The sequence below is a fragment of the Saimiri boliviensis genome, chromosome 4 (assembly GCF_048565385.1).
Source record: "Saimiri boliviensis isolate mSaiBol1 chromosome 4, mSaiBol1.pri, whole genome shotgun sequence".
Taxonomy (NCBI): domain Eukaryota; kingdom Metazoa; phylum Chordata; class Mammalia; order Primates; family Cebidae; genus Saimiri; species Saimiri boliviensis.
In genome coordinates this window covers 20,154,074-20,178,248 of record NC_133452.1, presented here as the reverse complement: position 1 = coordinate 20,178,248, position 24,175 = coordinate 20,154,074, and the positions used below count along the sequence as shown (strand labels likewise).

Sequence of the window (24,175 nt, the reverse complement as noted above, 5' to 3'; positions counted from 1 at the left end):
CCTGGCCCTGAATTTTGTCTTTTGTGAGGTGCCTGTTCGGATATTGGATTGCTTGTATTTTTGTTCCAATTTTAGTATATGTGCTGCCAAAGCAAGCACTGTATTTTTGACTTATAGAGCTTCTAGCCGTTTATTTGTATGTACATATTAGACATTTCTTCTCCCATCTGAGGTGTGCTTTTTCATCTTATTAGTACCCTTTTGATAAACAGAAATTCTTAATTTTAATGTAGTCAGACTTAGCAATTCTTTTCAGTGCTTTCTGTGTCCTGTTTGCGGATACTCTGAGGTCATGAGTATGTCTCTTATTATTTCTTAGAAGCTTTATCATTTTTAGCTTTTCAAGTTTAGGTCTTTGATCTTGCTGACATTGATTTTTGTGTATGTATGAGGTAAAGGTACAGTTGTATGTTTTTGTATGTGACTATCCAGTTGTCTTCCACAGACACTCTCAGTGCTGTTTAAAAAATACAATAAAGACCCAGGTGGCTACAATAGCCACAGCTGCCTGAGTGGCTGCCTCCATAGCCACCTCTCGTGGGATCTGGCTGAGGAGGGAGTGGAGGTGTTGCTGTCCTTGGCCTTTGCCCTGATCCTCTGTGGACACTGAAGGAGGAATACAAGAGGAGTCATCCACACCAAAATGAGTCTCATGTTGCCAGTGGGGGACATGAGAGATGATGAGATAGATGAAGGTCAAGTGACAGATCACAAGATTCATCTTATGAAAGAACTGAGTCTCAACTCACTTCTTGTATTAGAAATGTTACTTCTCCAACATGACAGCAGCATGTTGCATGAGAAAAGTATCATAGTTCCTCCCGCCCAAGCAGTCCTTGTCCTCAAGAAGCCTCCCCACATAGCTCCATTAGCAGTGCTGGGAACAGTAGTCAGTCAAGTTTAGAAAATAGCAATTAAGACATTTGGGGAGATGGTGTTTGTATTTGAAAGTACAAAAGAAGGAGCTCGGAATATAAGAACATCTGAACGAGTAACACCAATAGTAGCTAACACTGGATTTGTTGTAGACTCATCCATTTTTACTGCACAGTCAAATAGAATGTTGGTCAGGATGTTTGTTTGGATCTGGCCGAGAACATAACTTTACATGACCCAAAGAGAAAGGAGAGTGTGAAGTAGCAGAGGGAATTGGTTCCACTGTGTTTCAAGATATTCTGGATTACTATAAAATAGGAATAATCTGTTGTCCTGATGGCATAACTATTCCTGAATTGAGAGAAGCATGGTACTATCCTTGTATTTCTTTTGAATATAGTACTATTAAGGTACTGTATATTGAGGTAACTTAAATAGGTGCTTCTGTCAAAGTATTCCTGTAGTAAAATTCATGTAGTTTGCTGCCCATGATGAGCAAAAAATACTTATCTTGGGCTTATTTGAATGATTACAATGAGATTTAAAACGGAATTTATCAGTTGCTGTGTCACCCTTTAGAGTGAGTCACATGTAGGGAGTGCGAACATCAAAGGTGATTTATTATCCAGTCTGCCTTATTCTTAATCTGTTCACAGATATTTATTTACTAATACTTTTGTTCTTAAGAGTTGTGCGAGCCGGGCGTGATGGCTCATGCCTGTAATCCAAGCACTTTGGAGGCTAGGGCGGGCGGATCACCTGAGGTCGGGAGTTCAAGACCAGCCTGACCAACATGGTGAAACCCCGTCTTAATAAAAAAAAAAAAAATGGAAAAAAAAAAGAGTTGTGGGATAGGCGCAGTGGCTCATGCTTGTAATTCCAGCACTTTGGGAGGCAGAAGTGGTTGGGTCACCTGAGGTCAGGAGTTTAACCAGCCTGGTCAACATGGTGAAACCCTGTTTCTGCTAAAAATACAAAAAATTAGCCAGGTGTGGTGGCAGGCACCTGTAATCCCAGCTACTTGGGAAGCTGAAGCAGGAGAATTGCTTGAACCCAGCAGGTGGAAGTTGCAGTGAGCTGAGATTGTGCCATTGTACTCCAGCTTGAGCAACAAGAGTGAAACTCAAAAAAAAAAAAGGTGTGAAATAGGAAAATGAAGTGCTTTTCATTTACTAAATGATTGTAAACTCCAGTTTTTCATCAAAATAAAATTCCATTGTTTTGACCAACAAAAAATAAAATAAAAAGAATGAAAAACAATGGCAAAAAAGTGAATATCCAGTTGTCCCAGGATCACTTACTGAAAAATCTATACTTTCTCCATTATAAACCTCCTGTACTAGAATTCTTCACCTTAAGTTTGATCTGCACAGGTTTTTAAAGCATAGCTGTTTTCTTTCAGTGGGAGATGGAAGAATGGGGTATGCTGAAGAAGCCCCTTACGACGCCATTCATGTAGGAGCTGCAGCCCCCGTTGTACCCCAGGCGGTGAGTTGGGATATTTTCTGTTTGTGTATTTTCTTCAACTAAAACTCTACAAGACTTAAATAGGAAAGACTTGATGATGTTCAAAATATAATTTAGACTTTTATATCACACATTTTGGTTACAGTTAGCTGTTACTCTTTTCTTTTTTCATATGCAAACAATTGTATAAATGATGGGAAAATTACTAAGCCCCAGTTTGTGGAGCTCGTATTCGAAGCAGTGTTTGATCCAGGTAAGAACTAGGACAACAGTAGAATTGGGAAAATCCCTCTGGAGTTTATGACCTGATAATCAATTTGATTTTTTTTTTTTTTTTTTTTTTTTTTTGAGGCAGAGTTTTGCTTTTTGTTGCCCAGGCTGGAGCTCAGTGTTGTGATCCCAGCTCACTGCAACCTCTGCCTTCCAGGTTGAAGCGATTCTCCTGCCTTAGCCTCTCAAGTAGCTGGGATTACAGGTGCTGACCACCATGCCCAACTAATTTTTGTATTTTTAGTAGAGACAGGGTTTCACCATATTGGTCAGGCTGGTCTCAAACTCCTAACCTCAGGTGATCCGCTTGCCTCAGCCTCCTAAAATGTTGGGATTACAGGCATGAGCCACCACGCCTGGGCAGTTTGATGTTTTATTAAATACCAGAATGTTTAAGTCTGTATTTGGTATATGGGAGATATGAGAAAGTATTTGCCATACATTGTATTCTCACAAAGCTTGTATTCCAGAAGAGATGTCATGTATGTAACTGGGAAATTAGTGATATGATAGCAAATAATTAACACATGGAAGGAAAATAAAATATGCATATGAGGGAGAGAATTGTGCAGTGAGTGGTCAAGGAGACATCACACAGGGATGGAATTTGAACTGAATCTTTTTTTTTTTTTTTTTTTTTGAGACGGAGTTTCACTTGTTACCCAGGCTGGAGTGCAATGGCGCGATCTCGGCTCACCGCAACCTCCGCCTCCTGGGTTCAGGCAATTCTCCTGCCTCAGCCTCCTGAGTAGCTGGGATTACAAGCACGAGCCACCATGCCCAGCTAATTTTCTGTATTTCTAGTAGAGACGGGGTTTCACCATGTCGACCAGGATGGTCTCGAACTCTCGACCTCGTGATCCACCCGCCTCGGCCTCCCAAAGTGCTGGGATTACAGGCTTGAGCCACCGTGCCCGGCCTTGAACTGAATCTTAAAGAATAGTAGGATATATGGCTGGGCTTGGTGGCTCATGCCTGTAATCCCAGCACCTTGTAAGTCCAGGGTGGGAGGATTACTTGAGCCTAGGAGTTTGAGACCAGTCTGAATAATGTGGCAAGATCCTGTTTAAAAAAAAATTAGCCAGGCATGGTGGCTCACATGACCGTAGCCCCAGCTACTCTGGAGGCTTAGGTGGGAGAATCGCATGAGCCCAAGAAGTTGAGGCTGCACTGAGCCATGTTTGGGCCATGGCACTCTAGTCTGTGGTCCTAGATTTCTGTTACATATGACTTTTGCTTAGTTCTTGACTAGATGACCAGAGGACAAAGGTGCCACTGTTTCTTCTGGGTTCTGTTCCCCAACCTGGAAAGGGTTCTTTTTTGTAGGCTTGGATCAGTTATGAGAAGCTGAAAGTTGGATAATTTGTTCTGGGCATTGACTTGCTGCTTATTGGCTGAGTGACTGGGGAAATTTCTTAATTGCTTTGGCCCTGTTGATTTCTGTTTTTGTTGTTGTTTTTTAAAATAGCTTACACCTGTAATCCCAGCACTTTGGGAGGCTAAGGCAGATGAATCCATTGCACTCAGAAGTTTGAGACCAGCCCATGCAATGTGGCAAAACCCCATGTCTACAAAAAAATAGAAAAATTGGGTGTGGTGGTAGGTGCTTATAGTCCCAGCTACTCAAGAGGCTGGGGTGGGAGGACAGCTTGGATTGCATGAGCCTGAGAGGCTGAGGCTGCAGTGAGCCATGCTCGCACTACTGCATTCCAGGTAGATTGAACCGGTGGTTTTAACACATTTGAACTGAAGTATTAACATAATGTAGAAAATTTTATAAGTCATAAATGAATGGCTCGATGAATTTGAACCCATGACCAATGGGTTTTTAACTTAAAAAATAATATCGACAACCTAGAGTAAACAGTTAAAATCTGAAATAGAATTGTGCTTAAATGAGGGGGGTGGGTGCAGAGCCTATTTCTCCCTACTGAGACCCTGAGATGATCTTGAAAGATCAATTCAATTAAATTTCTAGATTTAATTGAATTGCATTTAAATATTGTAGTAACACTTGCAAGTATTATAGGAGTGTGTATATATCTGATTAAATTCAAAGATAGATGTACTGAAGGGGCTTTCTGGTTCAAGATAGCAGACTGAAGATGTTTATGCCTTTTCTTGGATATCACCCCAGGATAACTAGAAAAACAGAAGCATAAACTCCATACTCAATTAACTAGAAGACTATACCTGCAATCCTGAAATCCACAGTGTGTGATGCTCAATCTGTATATACTATTTATTTATTTATTTTTAAGATGGAATCTCGCTCTGTCACCCAGGCTGGAGTGCAGTGGCGTGATCTCGGCTAACTGTAGCCTCTGTCTCTGGGTTAAAGCAATTCTGCTTCAGCCTCCTGAGTAGATAGGACTACAGGCATCTGAACCACACGTAGCTAATTTTTGTATTTTTTTTTTTTTAGTAGAGTCGGGGTTTCACTATGTTGGCCAGGCTGGTCTCAAACTCCTGACCTCAAGTGATCTGCCCACCTCGGCCTCCCAAAATGCTGGGATAACAGGCATGAGACACCATGCCTGACTTCAGCCTGTGTATACGGAATAAAGTACGTTTCTGCTTTCTGCCCATGGACACTAAAAGTTGTTTACAGTGATGTCAAATGACTGTTAATATAAAATCTGGGCTGACGGTAGCTCACGCCTGTAATACCAGCACTTTGGGAAGCCAAGGTGGGTGGATTATTTGAGGTCAGGATTTTGAGACCAGCCTGGCCAACATGGTAAAACCCCATCTCTACTAAAATTTTAAAAAAATAGCTGGGCATGGTGGCAGGTTCCTGTAGTGCCAGCTACTTGGGAGACTGAAGCAGAAGAATTGCTTGAACCCAGGAGGCAGAGGTTGCAGTGAGCCGAGATCGCCTCACTGAACTGCAGCCTGGGCAACAGACTACCCTGTCTCACAAAATAAATAAATAAAATCTGTAACTTGGTGTGTATGTGCTTTCCTTTTCTTTTTCTTTTAGCTAATAGATCAGTTAAAGCCTGGTGGAAGATTGATATTGCCAGTTGGTCCTGCAGGTGGAAACCAAATGTTGGAGCAGTATGACAAGCTACAAGATGGCAGCGTCAAAATGAAGCCTCTGATGGGGGTGATATACGTGCCTTTAACAGATAAAGAAAAGCAGTGGTCCAGGTGGAAGTGATTTTATCTTCTGCTCTTTCTTCTTCCACACATGCAAGGTGAAAGGGTGTGGATTTTAAGACATTAGACTACAAGAGCTGTTTTTGGTTGTCGCCTTGATGCTACTCCATTATAACATCAAAAACTCATTACATTAAAACTGTGAAAAATGTTGCATGGTCTGCCCTTATTTTGGTTTAACATATATATCTTTGGGAAAGGGAGGGTGAGACTTGGTTGGCACAAAAGCTTTTTTTTTTTTTTTTTATATTTTCAGCTGCAATTCAGTACTTTGTAAGGATTTTTTATTCATTATTAGCCACTCTGTTTTTGTATTTTAAAATCATTTTTATAGCACTGGATGCTCATGGAAACAAAGAGTTTGGTCTGTTAAAGAGGCCGGGTACACTGGCTTACACCTGTAATCCCAGCACTTTGGGTGGCCAAGGCGGGTAGATCATTTGAGGTCAGGAATTTGAGACCAGCCTCGCCAACATGGTGAAACCCCATCTCTGCTAAAAATACAAAATTAGCCAGGTGTGGTGGTGCACACCTACAATCCCAGCTACTTGGGAGGCTGAGGCAGGAGAATTGCTTGAACTCAGGAGGCGGAGGTTTCAATGAGCGGAGATTTTGCCAAAGCACTCCAGCCTGGGTGACAGAGCAAAGCTCTGTCTCAAAAAAAAAAAAAAAAAAAAAAGGAAGAAGAAAAAGAAGGGGCCATTATTTTCTGCACTGCTCACTTTCTATTGTACCACCAAGGAGAAAGAAAGAAGGGAAAAGATAACAGATGTCTTAGTTTTCTAAAATGTCAGAATCCCAGAGAGGACATTCTACCTCTCAGTTTGATTTCTCTGTTTCAACCAAATCATAGATATCTGACAGCCCATACCTGTTTTTCATTCAACCTTGTTTCAGAGTCACCATAAGGAATACACTTTTCCCCATTCCATAGAATAGGCCAGCCACACTGTTTAAGCTATTCTGGCTAAACTTAGAGAGGGGCAGGGATTCTAAAAGCTAACCAATGAGTGCCCAGGTCTCACAAACCCACCCAAAGCGTCAGCAGCATGCAGCAACTTTCAGCATAGCATGGCTTCCTATAAAGAATGTCCACTTTTGTTTTTGTCTCAGCATAATATGAATATTTCGTTTGAAGCCAAGATTTTTCCTCTTCTCTTTTCCTCCCCTTCCCACTCCCTTCCATGAGGGAGAGTGACATCAGTACATAACAGTGCTGTTAGCTCAAATTACTTGAAATTAAATTCCCAAATCAGAAAGGCTTTACCGTTTCCTAGTCTTAGAATCTTATTATAAAATAATTATTTTCTTAAGAAGTAAAAGTGGTGATAATAAGGTTTAATCTCTCAATTTTGTTTTTACTCTTCACCAGTAGCTATTTTCTGTGAATTATAGCCTGGAGCACAGCCACTGAAAAAAAACCATTTTGGGCCAGGCATCTTATGCCTGTAATCCCAGTACTTTGGGAGGCCGAGGCAGGCGGATCACTTGAGGTCAGGAGTTCGAGACTAGTCTGGCCAACATGGTGAAACCCCATCTCTACTAATAATACAACAAAAAAATTAGATGGGCATGGTGGTGCCTGCCTGTAATCCCAGCTCCTCATGAGGCTGAGGCAGGAGAATTGCTGAAACCTGGGAGGTGGAGATTGCAATGAGCCAAGATCACACCACCGCATTCCAGCCTGGACGACAAAGCAAAACTCCACCTCAAAAAAAAAAAAAAAAAAAAAAAAAAAAAAAAAAACGCAAAACAAAAAAAACCAGTATCTTCAATTCATATTCTAAAAAGTACAAGTGAATTTTAGTTTGCAAGTAAATCTTTGTAGACCAAATATTTTAATGCCTGCAGGATTTAAGTAAAAGCTGTTCTATGAGAATTATAATATTGTTATTTAGAAGAATATACTAAGAGGAAGCAGACTGAGTTTGTCATTTAATAGATAATCTAATACTATAGGATAAAGGCGGCTTATTGGAGAAATAACTTTTAGATTATTTTCTTGCACAGTTTACAAAATTCAGTTTAAAAAAAAATTGTCCAGTAATCCCTCACTTACCTGTGAAATATGAGCTCTTTATTTCTTCCCTTCAAATTTAACAGCTTTTTCAAAACTTTGAACTTTATTTTTTATTGCTGACAAGTTGCTAGGATAGTACAAATAACTCCTAAATCTCTTCATCTGGAGTCATCAATTATTATCATTTTTCTACATTTCTCTCCTCTTTTTCTATATATACATATATGTAATATTTTTTCCTTTTTCTTAAACCACTTGAGACTTAATTGCAAATATCTTGCTTCTTGTTTTTGTCACTCAGATTACCTTCAGCTATGAGGCTTGTAAGGCTTTCTGGTAGTTTTATTGATTTTTCCGCTTTTAACAGCTTTACTGAGGTATAATTTAGATACCATACAGTTTATTAGACTGTGTTTTCATTCCTTCCTTCCTCTTACTGGCAGTTGCTGGTATGAATGGTTTCTTTTGGAGCTGATAAAGCTGCCTTATGAAATCAGCTGACCTACAGACGATGCCTTTTCTCTCAGAGTGCTTGGGTTGAGATTGACCCACTCCACAGTTGCTAATAAACATTCTGAAGCAAAAGACCGCATTTTTGTCCAATTTTATGATGTTAACTATTAACTCATTTGAACTCTGAAACACTCAACTTGTCATTTTACTACAGTATAAAGGTGACCATAGATCTAAAAGATACAATTTTTCTGAATTTTGACATGGAAGGAAGAAATCTATTTTTAGAATTAAAAAATTAAGAACTCACAACTTTTAGGCCGCATACTTCGTGCTGGAGTAGCATGGACGATGTTTGGAATGGCTGACCCTTTGTTGCTTTCATTTGGGTTGTTTGCTTTTTTATTTAAAAAATATATTGCTTGACGATCAGTGCATTTTTGCTGACTTAGTAGTTGTATCTAAATTATTATAAAGTCAAACTATGCAATATGTAACTCCTACTTACATATTTCTCTTTTTTCCTCACAGGGATGAATTGTAAAGGCAACATCAGCTTGACCAGTCTATAAAATTACAGTGGATTGCTCATCTCAGTCCTCAAAGCTTTTTGAAAACCAACACCATCACAGCTTGTTTTGGACTTTGTTACACTGTTATTTTCAGCATGAAAATGTGTGTTTTTTTAGGGTTTCTGATTTTTCAAAGAGGCACAGAGCCATATTGGTAGAGGAAGGATACAAAGTACAAATGTGTGTATTATTTAACATGCCCATATTTTACTTGGAAATATTAAAAGAAAGGGTTCTGCAGAATGGAAAACTTATTTTGTGAATTGATTTTGAGGAGTGGTTTTTCTTTTCTTGGATACTTAATTCTGTTCTGATATTAATTTATCAGATTGCTTTTGTGCATTGGATAACACCACCATTCACAAGTTAAGATTCTTGGTATTTGGATGTCTGTTAGATGCTACTAAGAAAATAGAGATGAGCTTTCTGTTTAAAGCTTTTGATGTGGTGTCGTAGAATAGCATGTTGTAGATACAATCAGCCGCTTTGTTACCTTAAAACTAGGCATTTGTAAATACTAAACCTTAAGATGGCAGGTGATGTCCTGTAAACACTCAGCTGTTCAGATTGGACATAACTGACTTAGTTCTTCCCTTCTTTCTCTCAAAATTATAGGAGACTTGGAGTTTAGTGTTGTTTTCTCTGTTCTAATTTGCTGCTGATAATGTATATGAACTTAACATGCTGTGTAAGCTGTGTCCTAGTTCTTGAACAGTTTATGCAGTGCTGCTTTGCCAAATAAAGTTAAAAGTAAAAGAGGCATTGGTTGTTTTTGAATATAGAAGAAAGAACAGCAGGTCCACTAGATAGGGAATGTTTACAATCACAGGGGGGGAAAAACTATTTTTCTGATGTTTCCTTTTGTGAAGTCTGAGTAAGTAAATAGCATTAATCCAACTGTACCCTGTAGAATGTGACTACACTGCTTCAGGGCCAGGACCATACTTCAATCATCATTTCTCTTTGACTACCTAGCACAGGGCTTGTCCTGTAGTAGCTGTACAATAAATGCTGATGAGTGAGTAGTGAATGAATTGACAGGAAAGAACAGGAAAGAAGTCAGGAAAGAACAGGATTGAGGATGAACATACCAAACCCAATCTCTCACCTATAAATAGATTTATTAATATAATGACTATAACTGAATTTCTAAGAAGACAGTAGCACTTTGGTATCTTATTTAAATGTTGTGGTTTATACCTGTTATTATAATAAAACCTTAGTTTTTCTAGGAGTTCTAGAATTGAGGAAATAAAAGCTCTAGAATGAGCAGAATCAGCACTCCCCGCAAAGCCCTTCTACTGGAGGGGTGTGTGTGTAATTCTGGCAAAGAACCTTTGTGAGTATGTGAGACACTCCCCCCAGCTCTTGAAAAAAGTCTTAAACATTACTTCTTACAAATGGCTTTTAGGCTGGGTGTGGTGGTTCACACCTGTAATCCCAGCATTTTGGGAGGCTGAGACAGGTAGATCACCTGAGGTCAGGAGTCCGAGACCAGCTTGGCCAACATGGTGAAACCCTATCTCTACTAAAAATACAAAAATTCGCCGGGCCTGGTTGCAGTAAGCTGAGATTGTGCCATTGCACTATAGCCTGGGGGATAAGCGTGAAACACCATCTCAAAAAAAAAAATTAAAAATAAATTTTTAAAAATGGCATTAAAATTATGCATACATCTTTTCACAAATATCTCTTCTTTGGTAAGGTCTTAGCCACAGGAAACTAGCATTATTTGGTGCCCAAAACATAAGAGTTTAAGTTTATTGTTGGCTTCAGTTTGCTGCTGTTTATTGCCTCTATACTCAGGCCATGAACCCCTCTGGTTCAGGATTAGTGCATTTGAGGTAGTTGTAAAAGTCAAATATTCTTTACAACTTAAATTAATTCTTAAATGTATCTGTTAGTCTGTGTCTTTCATAGCTATTGCCAACATTCGACTATATGTGAGTCTTTATGTTTGCTTTTGGGAATAGAGAAAGGCCCTTCCTCTCAAGGAGTCTGAAGTCTGTTGAGGAGACAACTAGAGAAATATGGTAAGACGAACTTACTGCCACCTGATTAGTACAGACAGTGCTATGCCTTCAGCGTTGTTCAAACACTGCTCTTGAACTCTTCATGTTTGTGAATTAGAATTTTAGAATGTTGAATAAATAAGAATGGGCTTTGAAGGAGCATGAATAAATAGGTAGAAATGGAAATAATGGATTTTAGCTAGGCCTAAGAGTTTTTTACTGTAAGATCTATATATGTGTGCAGATTACAGTCAAAAAAAGTTTCCTTAATCTTTAGTATTCATAACTTCTAAGACATTTCATTATGTCGTTTTCCTTAATAGAAGTGATTCTTTTACATAATATGAAAGGCAACAATGAAAACATTTCAAAAAGTTTCAGTCAGTGTAGTGAGATCCTCATGAAAGGAGATTTTTTATTTCTTACAGATTTGGTTTTATTAAAGGCCAAATCAAGCTTTCAAAAAAATTTATGTAATCTTGGCCAAGCATGGTGGCTCACACCTGTAATCCCACCACTTTGGGAGTCTGAGACAGGAGGATTGCTTGAGGCCAGGAGTTCTAGACCAGCTTGAGCAACAGAGAGAGATCCTGTCTCTGTAAGAAATAAAAATTAGCCAGGCATGGTGAGATGCTCCTATAGTCCCAGCTACTTGGGATATGCAGGTGAATTGCTTGAGCCCAGGAGTTTGAGGCTGTAGTGAGCTGAGTGCATCATTGCACTCCAGCCTCGACAACAGAGTAAAATCCTGTCTCTCTCTTTAAAATAAAAAAAATTTTTTTCCTTCACCGTTCCAGTAGAAATCTAAGAACCCCATCTCTTAAAACAAAAATATATAATCTAAGCCTGAATTAGGAATATCGGCTTTTTATTGGAGGTTTCAACTCTTCCAGCAGGTAACATTAGAAGAAAATGACATTCTGGGGGAAAATAATCCATTAACATTGTTCATGCAAGTATTTCCTTTCCTTTTTTTTTGTTTGAGATGGAGTTTCGCTCTTGTTGCCCAGGCTGGAGTGCAATGGTGCGATCTCAGCTCACTGCAACCTCTGCCTCCCAAGTTCAAGCGATTCTCCTGCATCAGCCTCCCAAGTAGCTGGGATTACAGGCATGTACCACCACAGCCAGCTAATTTTGTATTTTTAGTAGAGATGAGGTTTCTCCATGTTGGTCAGGCTGGTTGCGAACTCCCAACCTCAGGTGATTCACCCGCCTTGGCCTCTCCCAAAGTGCTGGGATTACAGGCATGAGCCATCGAGCCCGGCCTCATGCAAGTATTTTCAGTTCCACTGCCCTAATTTTAAAAACTGCCATTGTTCAAAAAAAGTTCACTGAACTTTGAAAATTGGTATATAATGTACCTAAAGCATCTTAAAAAATCAATTGATCTAAAATACAATAACATTTTTGAGTAGTAATGCTCATGAACTCTTTGAAGCTATTCTTGGTATGTGATTGTCAACCAGGAAACAAAGCTGCTCAGTTTTGTTTCATCAGTCAGGTGAGTATTTTTGGTTTTCACCTAAATGTTACAAATTTTCAAGTAGTTTGATATGTTATTAAAATAACTTATACAAGTATGGCAACCGAACACTAATGTAAGTGAAATAAATGGATTATTTTTAATGTTTTAAATAGGGTTCAGAGGCTAATATTTTAGGTAAGTGCTAAAATTCTTGTAGGTATAAATCATTTCCTACAACTTACTGTGTTCTTAAAGAACTGAACAACAAGACAAATGGGTTCTGACTGGATTTCAGTTGGATCTCTGGATTCCTCTTACCATTTTTTCAGAAAAATGATGGTGTTTTGTCCTCGCTGAACCTAGCATGTAGCTCAAATAGAATGCTGGTGAAAAGAATCCCACTTGAGATAACCGGCTGACCCAAGGGGCCAAGAAATGTGTATGCATTATAATATGATAAAAAGGAAATCAGGCCCGGCACAGTGGCTCACGCCTTTAATCCCAGCACTTGGGAAGGCCAAGGTGGGCAGATCACCTGAGGTCAGGAGTTCAAGACCAGCCTCACCAACATGGCAAAACCCCATCTCTACTAAAAATACAAAATTAGCCAGGCGTGGTGGCATGCACCTGTAATCCCAGCTACTTGGGAGGTTGAGACAGGAGAATTGTTTGGACCCAGGAGGCAGAGATTGCAGTGAACTGAGATCATGCCACTGCACTCCAGCCCGGGCAACAGAGTCAGACTCCATCTCAAAAAAAAAAAAAAAAAAAAAAAAAAGGAGCCAGGCGCGGTGGCTCAAGCCTGTAATCCCAGCACTTCGGGAGGCCGAGGTGGGTGGATCACGAGGTCAAGAGATCGAGACCATCCTGGTCAACATGGTGAAACCCCGTCTCTACTAAAAATACAAAAATTAGCTGGGCATGGTGGCTTGTGCCTGTAATCCCAGCTACTCAGGAGGCTGAGGCAGGAGAATTGCCTGAATCCAGGAGGCAGAGGTTGCGGTGAGCCGAGATCGTGCCATTGCACTCCAGCCTGGGTAACAAGAGTGAAACTCCGTCTCAAAAAAAAAAAAAAAAAAAAAAAAAGGTCCAATAATTTCCTTATCCTTAATCCTTCTAATATCATTGCTACAATAATGGTTGTTGGTTCCCCACTTCCAGCTTCATCTTTTTAACTGACTTTGTATTGTTTCAACCAGGATTTTCCGTGAAATGGCCCTTTGCTTGGTGGGAGAGAAAATGGGAGTAAAATCTGACTTCCGGTTCCCACATAGCGCTGTGCTGTGTGAGGGGCCCCCAGAACCTCTGAGGTGTGTTTCTGTCTGTCCCTCCCCTTACCCACCTCAGTTTTTCCTTGTCTTTCCACCTCCCTGGCAGAAAAAAAAAAAATGCTGAAGTCTCACAGATTGCAGTTCATGGTTCTGATTTCTTTATTCTATACACAAATCTGTAGATAATATATTTAGAGATTTATCAAGATCTCTAGCTACATTTGTAGAACTGTTTTGTTTTAAGAATGTTACCTTTTGATTTATTTGGATTTTTGAGTCTTTGGACATATGAAATGACTGTATGAAAATGAATGAGGAGCACCTTTTTAAAAAAAAGTCCGTACACTGAACACAATTTTCCTGAGTTTTTTTTTTTTTTTTTTAGTTGGAATCTTGCTCTGTAGCCCATGGGGGAGTGCAGTGGCACAAATCTCAGCTCACTGCAACCTCCACCTCCTGGGTTCACGCGATTCTCCCACCTCAGCCTCTCGAATAGCTGGGCTTTACAGGTACACCACCACGGCTGGCTAATTTTTGTATTTTTACTAGAGACAGGATTTCACCATGTTGGCCACGCTGGTCTCAAACTCCTGACTTCAGGTAAGCCACCTGCCTCAGCCTCTCAAAGTGTTGGGATTATAGGCGTGAGCCACTGCACCCGGCCCAATTTCCCTAAGCTATTTCTGTAAAAGTTAAAATGATTTTTGCATTAAAATATTTTGAGACGTTTCCTAAATTTTGAAATAACCATATAAAAAAATTTAAGCTGAATAAGTTGATCTCTTTCCAATTTGCAGGGTGATGACATAACATGATTTTTAAAACTTAGGTAATTTGAGAATTAAAATAAGTTAAAAGAAAGATATGCTTAGACCTAAATACAGAAATACAGGAGAAGGCTCAGTTCTAACCGATTAATTCTCAAAAACATTCAGCTTTGGGATGTCTAACCTTATTTTTGTCCTTGGTGCTTTCCTATTTAGCTGGAGAATCTGTGTTTATCTGCTAAAGTAGCTATAACTTAAAATATTCATTTTATTTTTAGAATACTAGAATCCAGTAGGTCGGAAAATGGGGACAGAATCGAGAATTCTGCAACACAGATGCTTAAAAAACCAATGAGATGAGAAATTTGTGAGTGGCAAACTGCAAACTAAGCTTTTCCCTCTTTGTATTCTGCTTGGGCAACTTCTTTGTTAGAAATTCTCATTCAATTTTAATCCGAAAACCAGTAGAAAACCTGGGGTCCAGAAAACAAAAAACTGAAGTAATTCTGCTAGGAACAAAGTGGCATCATCCACTTTGAGAAAAAACAAAAAAACAAATTGTTTTGGGACAATATAATTGAACTCAACAAGGAGCTCAAATTACAGAATCTCAGGCTCAGATGCTGTGTTAAGAGGCATCATCAACATGAAGTTGGGAAATGTCTGCAGGTAAGGATGGCGGCTTGTGTCCTGGGACACAGCGCAACTCGGTTTACACGGGTGAAGTAATCAACAGAGTGTGCCTTGAACAGCAAAATGGAAAGACAAATAGAAACATGCATCTTAGCCAGGCGTGGTAGCTTATGCCTGTAATCCCAGCACTTTGGGAGGCCAAGGTAGGTGGATCACCTGAGATCAGGAGTTGGAGACCATCCTGGCCAACATGACAAAACCCTGTCTCTACTAAAAATATACAACACTTAGCTGGCATGGTGGCGCACACCTTGTAGTCCTAGCTACCTCGGAGGCTAAGGCATGAGAATTGCTTGAACCCTGGAGGTGGAGGTTGCAGTGAGGTGAGATCACACCACTGCACTCCAGCCGGGGCAACAGAGTGAGACTCAGTCTCAAAAAACAACAACAACAACAACAACAACAACAACAAACTCTATGTGTGGGTCAAAGGAAAATCTAGTAAAGAGCAATGTGAAAAGCCATCAGTGACTGAAAGGAGGTGTTGCTGAGTGGGACTGAGTTGTGGGGCCAGATCACAGGTTTTGAAGTCACTGGGAGCCAGATGAAAAAAATCCTGGTACTCTCCTATGAAAGAGAATGTATTGGGTACTCAGCTGATTTGAAACAGTAAAATGCTTATGGAAGGCTGGAGGAGTAATTAGTCTACTAAGAATGAAAGGAAAAAGTTTTTTTTTTTTTTTTTTTTTTGAGAAGGAGCCTCACTCCCAGTCACACAGGCTGGAGTGCAGTGGTGCAATCTCAGCTCACTGCAACCTCCACCTACTGGGTTCAAGTGATTCTCCTTCCTCAGCCTCCCAAGTAGCTGGGATTACAGGCGTGTGCCACCACGCCTGACTAACTTTTTTTGTATTTTTAGTAGAGAGGGAGTTTCGCCATGTTGACCAGGCTGGTCTCAAACTCCTTACCTCAGGTGATCCACCCACCTTGGACTCCCAAAGTGTTAGGATTACAGGCGTGAGCCACTGCGCCTGACCAGGAAAAAGTAAGTTTTAAGTGTTCAGGAGGAGGTTACGTGAGCCTTAAGAAAAGAGATGTAAAATACACAAACACATTTAAGAGAGAAACTGTGGGCCGGGCGCGGTGGCTCAAGCCTGTAATCCCAGCACTTTGGGAGGCCGAGGCGGGTGGATCACGAGGTCGAGAGATCGAGACCATCCTGGTCAACATGGTGAAACCCTGTCTCTACTAAAAATACAAAAAATTAGCTGGGCATGGTGGCACGTGCCTGTAATCCCAGCTACTCAGGAAGCTGAGGCAGGAGAATTGCCTGAACCCAGGAGGCGGAGGTTGCGGTGAGCCGAGATCGCGCCATTGCACTCCAGCCTGGGTAACAAGAGCGAAACTCCGTCTCAAAAAAAAAAGAGAGAAACTGTGACACCTTTCCCTTTAAAATTATTTTTCAATTGTCTTAAATGCAGAACTCCTTCAATCAGATAATCTACAGGTAAGATTACTTTTTTTTTTGAGACGGAGTCTCACTGTGCTGCCCAGGCTAGAGGACAGTGGCACCATCTTGGTTCACTGCAACCTCTGCCTCTCAAGTTCAAGTGATTCTCCTGTCTCAGCCTCCCGAGTAGCTAGGACTTACAGGCGCATGCCACCACGCCTGGCTAATTTTTTTTGTACTTTTTTTTAGTAGAGATGGGGTTTCACCATGTTAGCCAGGATGATCTCAATCCCTGACCTCGTGATCCACATGCCTTGGCCTCCCAAAGTTCTGGGATTATAGGTGTGAGCCACAGCACCTGGCTGTAAGATCACTTTTAAAGGTCATATTCAGTCTACCTGGTAATATAAATATTTCATAGACCTTGATTCTCCTTCCCTCCAGAATGCTTTATGTGGCCCTGGGTGAGTCACTTTCTCTAATACTTTATTTCCCTCATTGTAAAATGGTTGATACGATTGAATCCAAATAATGCAGTAACAGCTCAGTCAATAATAGCAACTTATGATTATATTAAAAGGTAAAAAAGGCTTAATAATAAAATACAATTTATTAAAGGAATCATGTTTACAAAGATACAGGACATTTTTTTTCTCAGCTATTTCAACATTGTAGCAACACGAAATTAATTTCTTCATGTATAACAGATATGCTGAAAGCTGCATGCCTCATCAGTTTTTATTTTATTGGTTATGGCTATAGGTGACATCTTTCCATATAAAAACAAACTGTACAGCATCACATAGAGTACAGACATCTTAAGTTCATTCACAAAGTTCATTTTTCTAAACTGCCCTTTAAAAATTTAAATCTTTGCTTAATTCTAAACATACAGCAAAATTAGCTTCCCAAGAAACAAAAATGATATCCAATTTGTTTGTGTTTCTAGAACTAATTTTCCATTTGTTCATGTATTTTGATATGTTATAGTCCCCACCCAAATTAAGCCCTTTGCTAAAAGAACAACCTACTTCATGTTCATTCTAAAAATAAACTGTACTAGACTCTGGGGTGTTTTTCAAATATTTTAAAATATTTGCCACTTATGGTAAAAATCATGTAAACAGGAACATCATGTGACTGTAGATAGGCACCATGCTATACATTCCTCTCAGAATCATTTCTAGAATGTGTATAATCCTGGCCTTAAGTGATGGTGGGAATAATTTGCCTTTAAAAGCCTACAAATTAAACTGCTCAGGAGCTAAGGCAAGAGAATCGCTTGAACCTGGAAGGTGGAGGTTGCGGTGAGCCAAGATCACACTACTGCACTCTGGCCTGGCTAAAAGACTCCGTCTCAAAAAAAAAAAAAAAAAAAAAAAAAAAAAAAAAAATTGGCTCATTCCATTGGATGAAAGACATGATGACATTTTTACAAAAGCTGTATCCAGAAATCCACTCAATTTCCTCTTTTCAATTTGCATTTTTCTCTTTCATCAACAAAGGCTATATATGTAAATGAGCTGCTGCGCTCTCAACCATGGAGCCATGTCGACTTGATGTATGAAGTATTGAACGTTCTCCTTGCTCTCTTTGCCCTCAACTAAGTTTCTGTTTGTTTTTGGCACACCAGATTCTCTGCTTCCATCTTGATTTCCTATCTCACTGCATCACCATCTTAGAGCTGTTTCTAATTCAAAGTCTGGGTTTTTTTTCTCCCAAAGGTCAGTCTAAGGAGGCAGCCACCTATATGACATGACATCAGAGGCATTGGGAAGGATTCACACTCATCTTCCCCGATGCTCACTGACCTGTACATAAGGTTTATAATTTAGGTTAATCCGCTATAAGTAACATCTGATTGAAGGCATGAACTTGCTTGAGATCCACTCTCAGAAATGGGTTTAGAGGGGGAAAAGAAGAAGACTGGAGCTGAAAGGAGGAAGGAAAGGGCACAGAACAAGGGGAGCTGTGCCTAAAGCACTGGAAGGGGCCAACAGTGGCTTCTAAAAAGTAAAGGATTAAAACACTCATCCTAAAACCAACTCCTGAGATGCTGAATTTTCTGTCTCAGCTAAGTACAAATTTCTGTTTTTGGGGAAAGCTTACATAAACCAGAATTATATTTTTAGAAATCTTTAATCATGAATTCCTCTCTAAATTTCAAAATATTTTATGACTTTCTAAAGAGAATTTTTTTTTACAATAAATAATAAAGACAAAGATTTGGGATTTGCAGAATTTTCTGGCCCAATTAAAAACAAAAGAGGCTGTAAATATCTAGAACTTAATAGAAGTATAGATTATAAACAAAACATGTCCTTGCCCCAAGCTCTTTAAATTACATTACTATAGATACATCCCATTTATGAGGTAGTCCGATTCCTCAGATGTAATGGGACGAGCTTTTTTAAGTTTCTGTTTCACCAGTCGTAGTCGGCACGCAACCATGAGAAGCAGCAGAGCCGTGATGGCCAAACCCAGTGCCAGGGGTAGCACTGCACCTGTGCGAAGGTTAGACATGAAGAGGGCAAGCCAGTGGTTAGTCACAGTGACAGCTACTGGTCACTACATGGTAAGTGCTTTGCATGCACTATTTTATTTAATCCAAACAACTCAAATTGGTATTAGTATTACCACCATTTTGCAGATTAAGTTGTAGCAAGGTTAAGTAATTTGCCTAGGACGTTGTAAGCTGTAGGTCCAGGTCCCAAACCCAGACCTCTTTAAAACCAAATTCTGTACCTGCTTCGTACAAAACTCACATGGCATCAATGGGTACACACATTACCATCTGATGACTCTTATATCTAACTGAAATAGGCATTCTGATCACACGGAATTTTTTTGTTGTAGTCAGACTGTATTTATGAATTCATAAATGATCATTCTCCAATTAATTATGAATGAACTCCCGATTTCTTTTTCTGGTTAGGGCTTAAGAAATTTATTTCCTTTTCTAAATCCAGTGAACCGACTCAGTCAGTAGAACCTTTGTTGAAAACTAACTTCCAAATATGCTGGTGTGATTTTGGCCATTAAAGGAAAACATTTCTTTAGTTTTTCCTGTGAGGAGGATCCTAGACACCAGACTAGAAGTTGCAAGGCTTGCAGGAGTCTGGGAGGGACAGGGTGTGCCAAGATCAGTCTTTTTAATCAAGCTTAGCAGGCTCTATTTTTACTCTGATCTACTCTGCAGCCAGGCCAGGTCTGGAGATGATATGGTGGAACTATTTTTAGCTGTAGGGATCTTGCCAACTGGTGGAACTAGAGGAGAAACATCGCCCTTGTGTAGACTTAATTCTATAACATTTCCTCTCATTTATTCATTCAGTCTGCATTAAGAGCCTTCTTCCATGTGCCAGACACTGAGCTAAGTGCTGATAATCCATTTATTTGTAAATAAATACCCCCCCAAAGATAAGCTAATGCCAAGAGTACCAACTTTATAGCTTAAATCATCGACTTCTCACAACCACATGAGTTGATACTTCTATTATTCCCATTTTACAAATGAGGGAGCTAAGCTGTCAAGAATAAAGTGAGGGCCAGGCATGGTGGCTCAGGACTGTGATACCAGCACTTTGGGAGGCAAAGGTGGGCAAATTGCTTGATCCCAGGAGTTCGAGACCAGCCTAGGCAACATGGTGAGACCTCATCTTTATAAAAAAAATTAGCTGGTTGTGGTATGCACCTGTAGTCCCAGCTACATGGGAGGCTGAAGTAGGGGAACCCAGAAAGTTAAGGCTGCAATGAGCCATGATCAGGCTACTGCACTCTAGCTCTCATTCCACACAGCAGCTCTGGAGGTGTCAAGATGGCTGCCTGGTCTCTCCATGCCAGCAGTTTGGGCCTCAGTAGCTACTGCTGCCTCCTAGTCTCCACCTGATGAAAGAAGTTCTGACAAGGATGAGTGAGTGGCCCCAAGGTGTCATTCTACCTCCGTCTTCCTGTACTAGCCACGAGTCAAATATGTTACAAAGGAACAGGACACAAAAAAGAGACTTTGGTGAAGACCCACGGAAACCCCAGGAAGAAATCATTTCTCACAAATTCGACTGCAACACCCAGCCCCAGACCAGGGGACTTGCTTAAAGATGAACACCAGCATTTAGGCTAAAGGGTTAGGAAGCCATGGCCGAAGATGCCAATTCCAATGCCGGGGCTCAGGTTTAGCTATGGTAAGAATGAAACAGATATGATCTGGGAAAATGTTCTATATGCTAAGTCAGACATAAGGCTGTGGAACTGTCTGATCTGATTCCTGTTTAATGCTTTTATGACAAGGAAAATGAAATCTCCCAAAAGTACTTGCTAGAATATTGAAAATTGTTCTTGATTTTTAATATTTAGTTGGCTTAGTTCGGATAATTTGAGATTTACAACTATCTAGCTCCTTCTAAAACACACCATGATGATATTTTCAGGAACAGCTAGGGTGATGAATTATGTATGTATTCTGTCCATATGAATGGAAGTGACATTTAAAATATGTAACAGGCTGGGCGTGGTGGCTCACACCTATAATGCCAGCCCTATGGGAGGCTGAAGCGGGCAGATCACCTGAGGTCAGGAGTTCAAGACCAGTCTGGTCAACACAGGGAGCCCCATCTGTACTAAAAATACAAAAAGAGCGGAGCTGTGAGGTGCCAGCGCGGAGCGGGCGTGAATGTGGTGGCGTGCACCTATAATCCCAGCTACTTGGGAGGCTGAGGCAGGGGAATTGTTTGAACCCGGGAGGCAGAGGCTGCAGTGAGCTGAGATGGCATCACTGTACTCCAGCCTGGACAAAAGAGCGAGGATCTGTCTCAAAAACAAAATAAAACAAAATTAAAAATAAAATAAAATAAAATATGTAACAACCAGAATGGGCAGCAGCCAATTACAGCTGAGACTCTCTGGGTACATATGGGTGGGGAGGCGAGAGGTGGGCTGGCCTCCCTCTTCCCTTGATAGGGCACAGGACTCCTTTTATTTAAGTATCTCAGGACAGGATAAGTCCAGGAGGTCAGCAGACCGAGGGGTGAGGTACTTGACATCTGGATTATTCTTATATTTTAATATTGTCCTGATATTACAAATAACAGGGTAAAAATAAAGTTTTCTCAATGTTTATAACTTAAGCTTATCCTAAAGCTTCTTTTACTAGTTAGTTTGTGGGATTTAAGACTAAAACCTGCCTTTCTACAGGACTGTGTCCAATGTCTTTCTAGTTAAAATCAACCAAAATTAATGAAATCATTGTATTCTTCTTCCATTGAGTAAATATTCTACTTTCTACACCCCTCTCTCGTTCCTATCGTCTTTGTCGTCACTAGAGCACTTGGAAAGAGAACTAGGTTCTCGAAGACCTTTATTCTTCTTTGACCATAAGTAACTCAGTAATAACTGTCATCATTTCTGTATTTGGCTCATATGAGCCATGCAATGCATTAAATGCTTTAGATTAATTATCCCATATAGTCTTCTCAGCAACCCTATGAGGCAGGTATTGTTACTATCCTCATCTTACTAATGAGGAAACTGAGATCCAGAGAGATACGGTAGCCTGCTCAAGGTCAGAGAGTTTAGTGGTTAAGTGAGAATTTTTTTTTTTTTTTTTTTTTTGAGACAGGATCTTACTCTGTCACCCAGGCTGGCATACAGTGGCACAATGTCATCTCACTGCAGCCTCGACCTCCCAGGCTCAAGTGATCCCCCCACCTCAGCTTCCTGAATACTGGGACTACAGGCAAGTGTCACCACAACTGGCTAATTTTTGTGATTTTTTGTAGAGATGGGATTTTGCCATGTTGCCCAGGCCGGTCTTGAACTCCTGAGCTCAAACAATCCTTCTGCCTTGGCCTCTCAAAGTACTGGGCTTACAGGTGTGCGCCACTGTGCCCAGCCTTGAGCAAGGATTTGAATTGTGGCATCTGACTCTAAAGCTTGTGTTCTCCTACTATGCCACAAGTGTGACATTTTCCACAGGTGTCACACCTGGAAGGGTGTGTAGAAAAAGCAACTGAGGTCCAAAGATGGCAGGTTACTATCATGAGCCCCAAGATGCAGCGTTAATATAGGCAACGAAGAGACAGTTCTTCCAGTCCACTGATGGACTGCTCCTGTCACAAACTCTCATGGCTTCATGGAATATACTCAGCCAGAGGACTTGCAGTTCTGAGAAGACTACACTCTGCAAAGGGTTTCCAAGGTGGACATTTACCTGTTTCTGGAGCTGGGTGTTCCCCTCCTCTTCCATTGGCCTTTGACTCAAAAATATAATTTTCCTCTTTTCTGTTCTTCCCTGAGGAACTTCTATCTGCAGAAAAGAAAGAGAGCACATAATGAAGGTATACGCATCAGAAACTTCAGGAAACAGATGTGAAAATACAGCCTTTTTTTTTTTGTTTGTTTGTTTTTGAGACAGAGTCTTGTTTCTTCGCCAGGCGCTAGGCTGGAGTGCAGTGGTACGATCTCGGCTCACTGCAACCTCTGCCTCCCAGCTTTAAGCAATTCTCCTGCCTCAGCTTCCCGAGGAGCTGGGACTACAGGTGCATGCCACCATGCCCAGCTAATTTTTGTATTTTAGTAGAGACATGGTTTCACTGCGTTGGCCAGGATGGTCTCAATCTCTTGACCTCGTGATCCACCTGCGTTGGTCTCCCAAAGGACTGGGATTACAGGCTTGAGCCACCACGCCCGGCCGCCTTATCTTTTTTTAAGATGGACTTGGAGGAGAACTGTTTATTTCTCTAATAAACAAAGGCCTATGTTTGATAGTTAAGCAGTAAATAAAGTGACCCATTTAATAAAGCAGAGTATGCAGCTAATACGAAACCACTGACAGAGAAAGGGAAGACATCCTGCACCGGAACTACCACCACGCCTCTTGGAGAAGGAAAGGAGATCTCAGGCTAGAAGAGTCACAGGGTCTCTGGACATCATTCCATGAAAAGCAGAAACCAGAATGGTTTTTCTTTGAAGAATAAACAAGGAGTATATATAAGGCATTTACACATGCTCTTTCTCTTTCTCACAACAACACTAGATGGCAGGTATAAATAGCTCAATTTTTTCTGGTTAGGCTCAGGATCAGGTTCCTACCCAAGTTCACACAACTAGTAAGTGGGTCACAGGGCTGGGATGCAAACTGGTTTCCTAGTAGAGACCAGTACTTCTAATTTAATGATATATTATTTAACTATCAAGTTGTAATACTGAAGGAAAAATTATTATTAACTTTTTTTTTTAAAGACAGTTTCTCTCTGTTGCTTAAGTTGGAGTGCAGTGGCACGATCTTGGCTCACTGCAACCTCCACTTGCCTCAGCCTCCCAAGTAGCTAGGATTACAGGTGTGTGCCACCATGCCCAGCTAATTTTTGTATTTTCAGTAGAGATGGGGTTTCATCACATTGGCCAGATTGGTCTTGAACTCCTGACCTCAAGTGATCCACCACACCTGGCCTATTTACTTTTGAGACAGGGTCTGTGTTGCCCAGAGTGCAGTGGCACGATCAAGGGTTGCTGCAGCCTTGACCTCCTGGGCTCAATCAATTCTCCTGAGTAGCTGGGACCACAGGTGTGTGCCACTATGCCTGGCTAATTTTTGTAATTTTACTTCTCCCTTCATTCCTTTCTTCCTCCCCGTGCCGTACTGCTGAGTTAGCTTGCAATGGGACTTCTATACATTCTGCTTTATCTTTCTCTCCAATAATAAATTTGGAAGTAAGAAGATCACCTGGTTAGACAATCATGTCCTACTTTAAAAAATAATG

At 40.6% G+C, this 24,175-nt stretch overlaps 2 protein-coding genes and 1 pseudogene across 4 annotated transcripts in view; 2 read left to right on the top strand and 1 right to left on the bottom strand.

Annotated features, from left to right (window-relative positions):
• The window catches only part of PCMT1 (protein-L-isoaspartate (D-aspartate) O-methyltransferase), a 43,473-nt gene extending 33,891 nt beyond the window's left edge, over nt 1-9,582 (top strand). The window contains exons 6-8 of one of the 2 annotated variants that reach the window (XM_039467962.2): nt 2,279-2,364; nt 5,597-5,766; nt 8,780-9,582. In XM_039467962.2, the coding sequence (XP_039323896.1) occupies nt 2,279-2,364; nt 5,597-5,766; nt 8,780-8,792 (269 nt within the window). In that variant the 3' untranslated portion in view covers nt 8,793-9,582. Of the gene's footprint in view, nt 1-2,278; nt 2,365-5,596; nt 5,814-8,779 lie in introns of both variants that reach the window. The other variant, XM_039467963.2, reaches the window with a different exon arrangement.
• Nucleotides 1-24,175, bottom strand: part of LRP11 (LDL receptor related protein 11) — a 90,214-nt gene that overhangs the window by 26,582 nt on the left and 39,457 nt on the right. The window contains exons 6-7 of one of the 2 annotated variants that reach the window (XM_010331425.3): nt 22,624-22,719; nt 17,010-18,922 (exon numbers count right to left, since the gene is read on the bottom strand). In XM_010331425.3, the coding sequence (XP_010329727.2) occupies nt 18,768-18,922; nt 22,624-22,719 (251 nt within the window). In that variant the 3' untranslated portion in view covers nt 17,010-18,767. Of the gene's footprint in view, nt 1-17,009; nt 18,923-22,623; nt 22,720-24,175 lie in introns of those variants that run through there. The other variant, XM_074397283.1, reaches the window with a different exon arrangement.
• Nucleotides 293-2,272, top strand: LOC141584099 (BTB/POZ domain-containing protein 10 pseudogene; annotated as a pseudogene).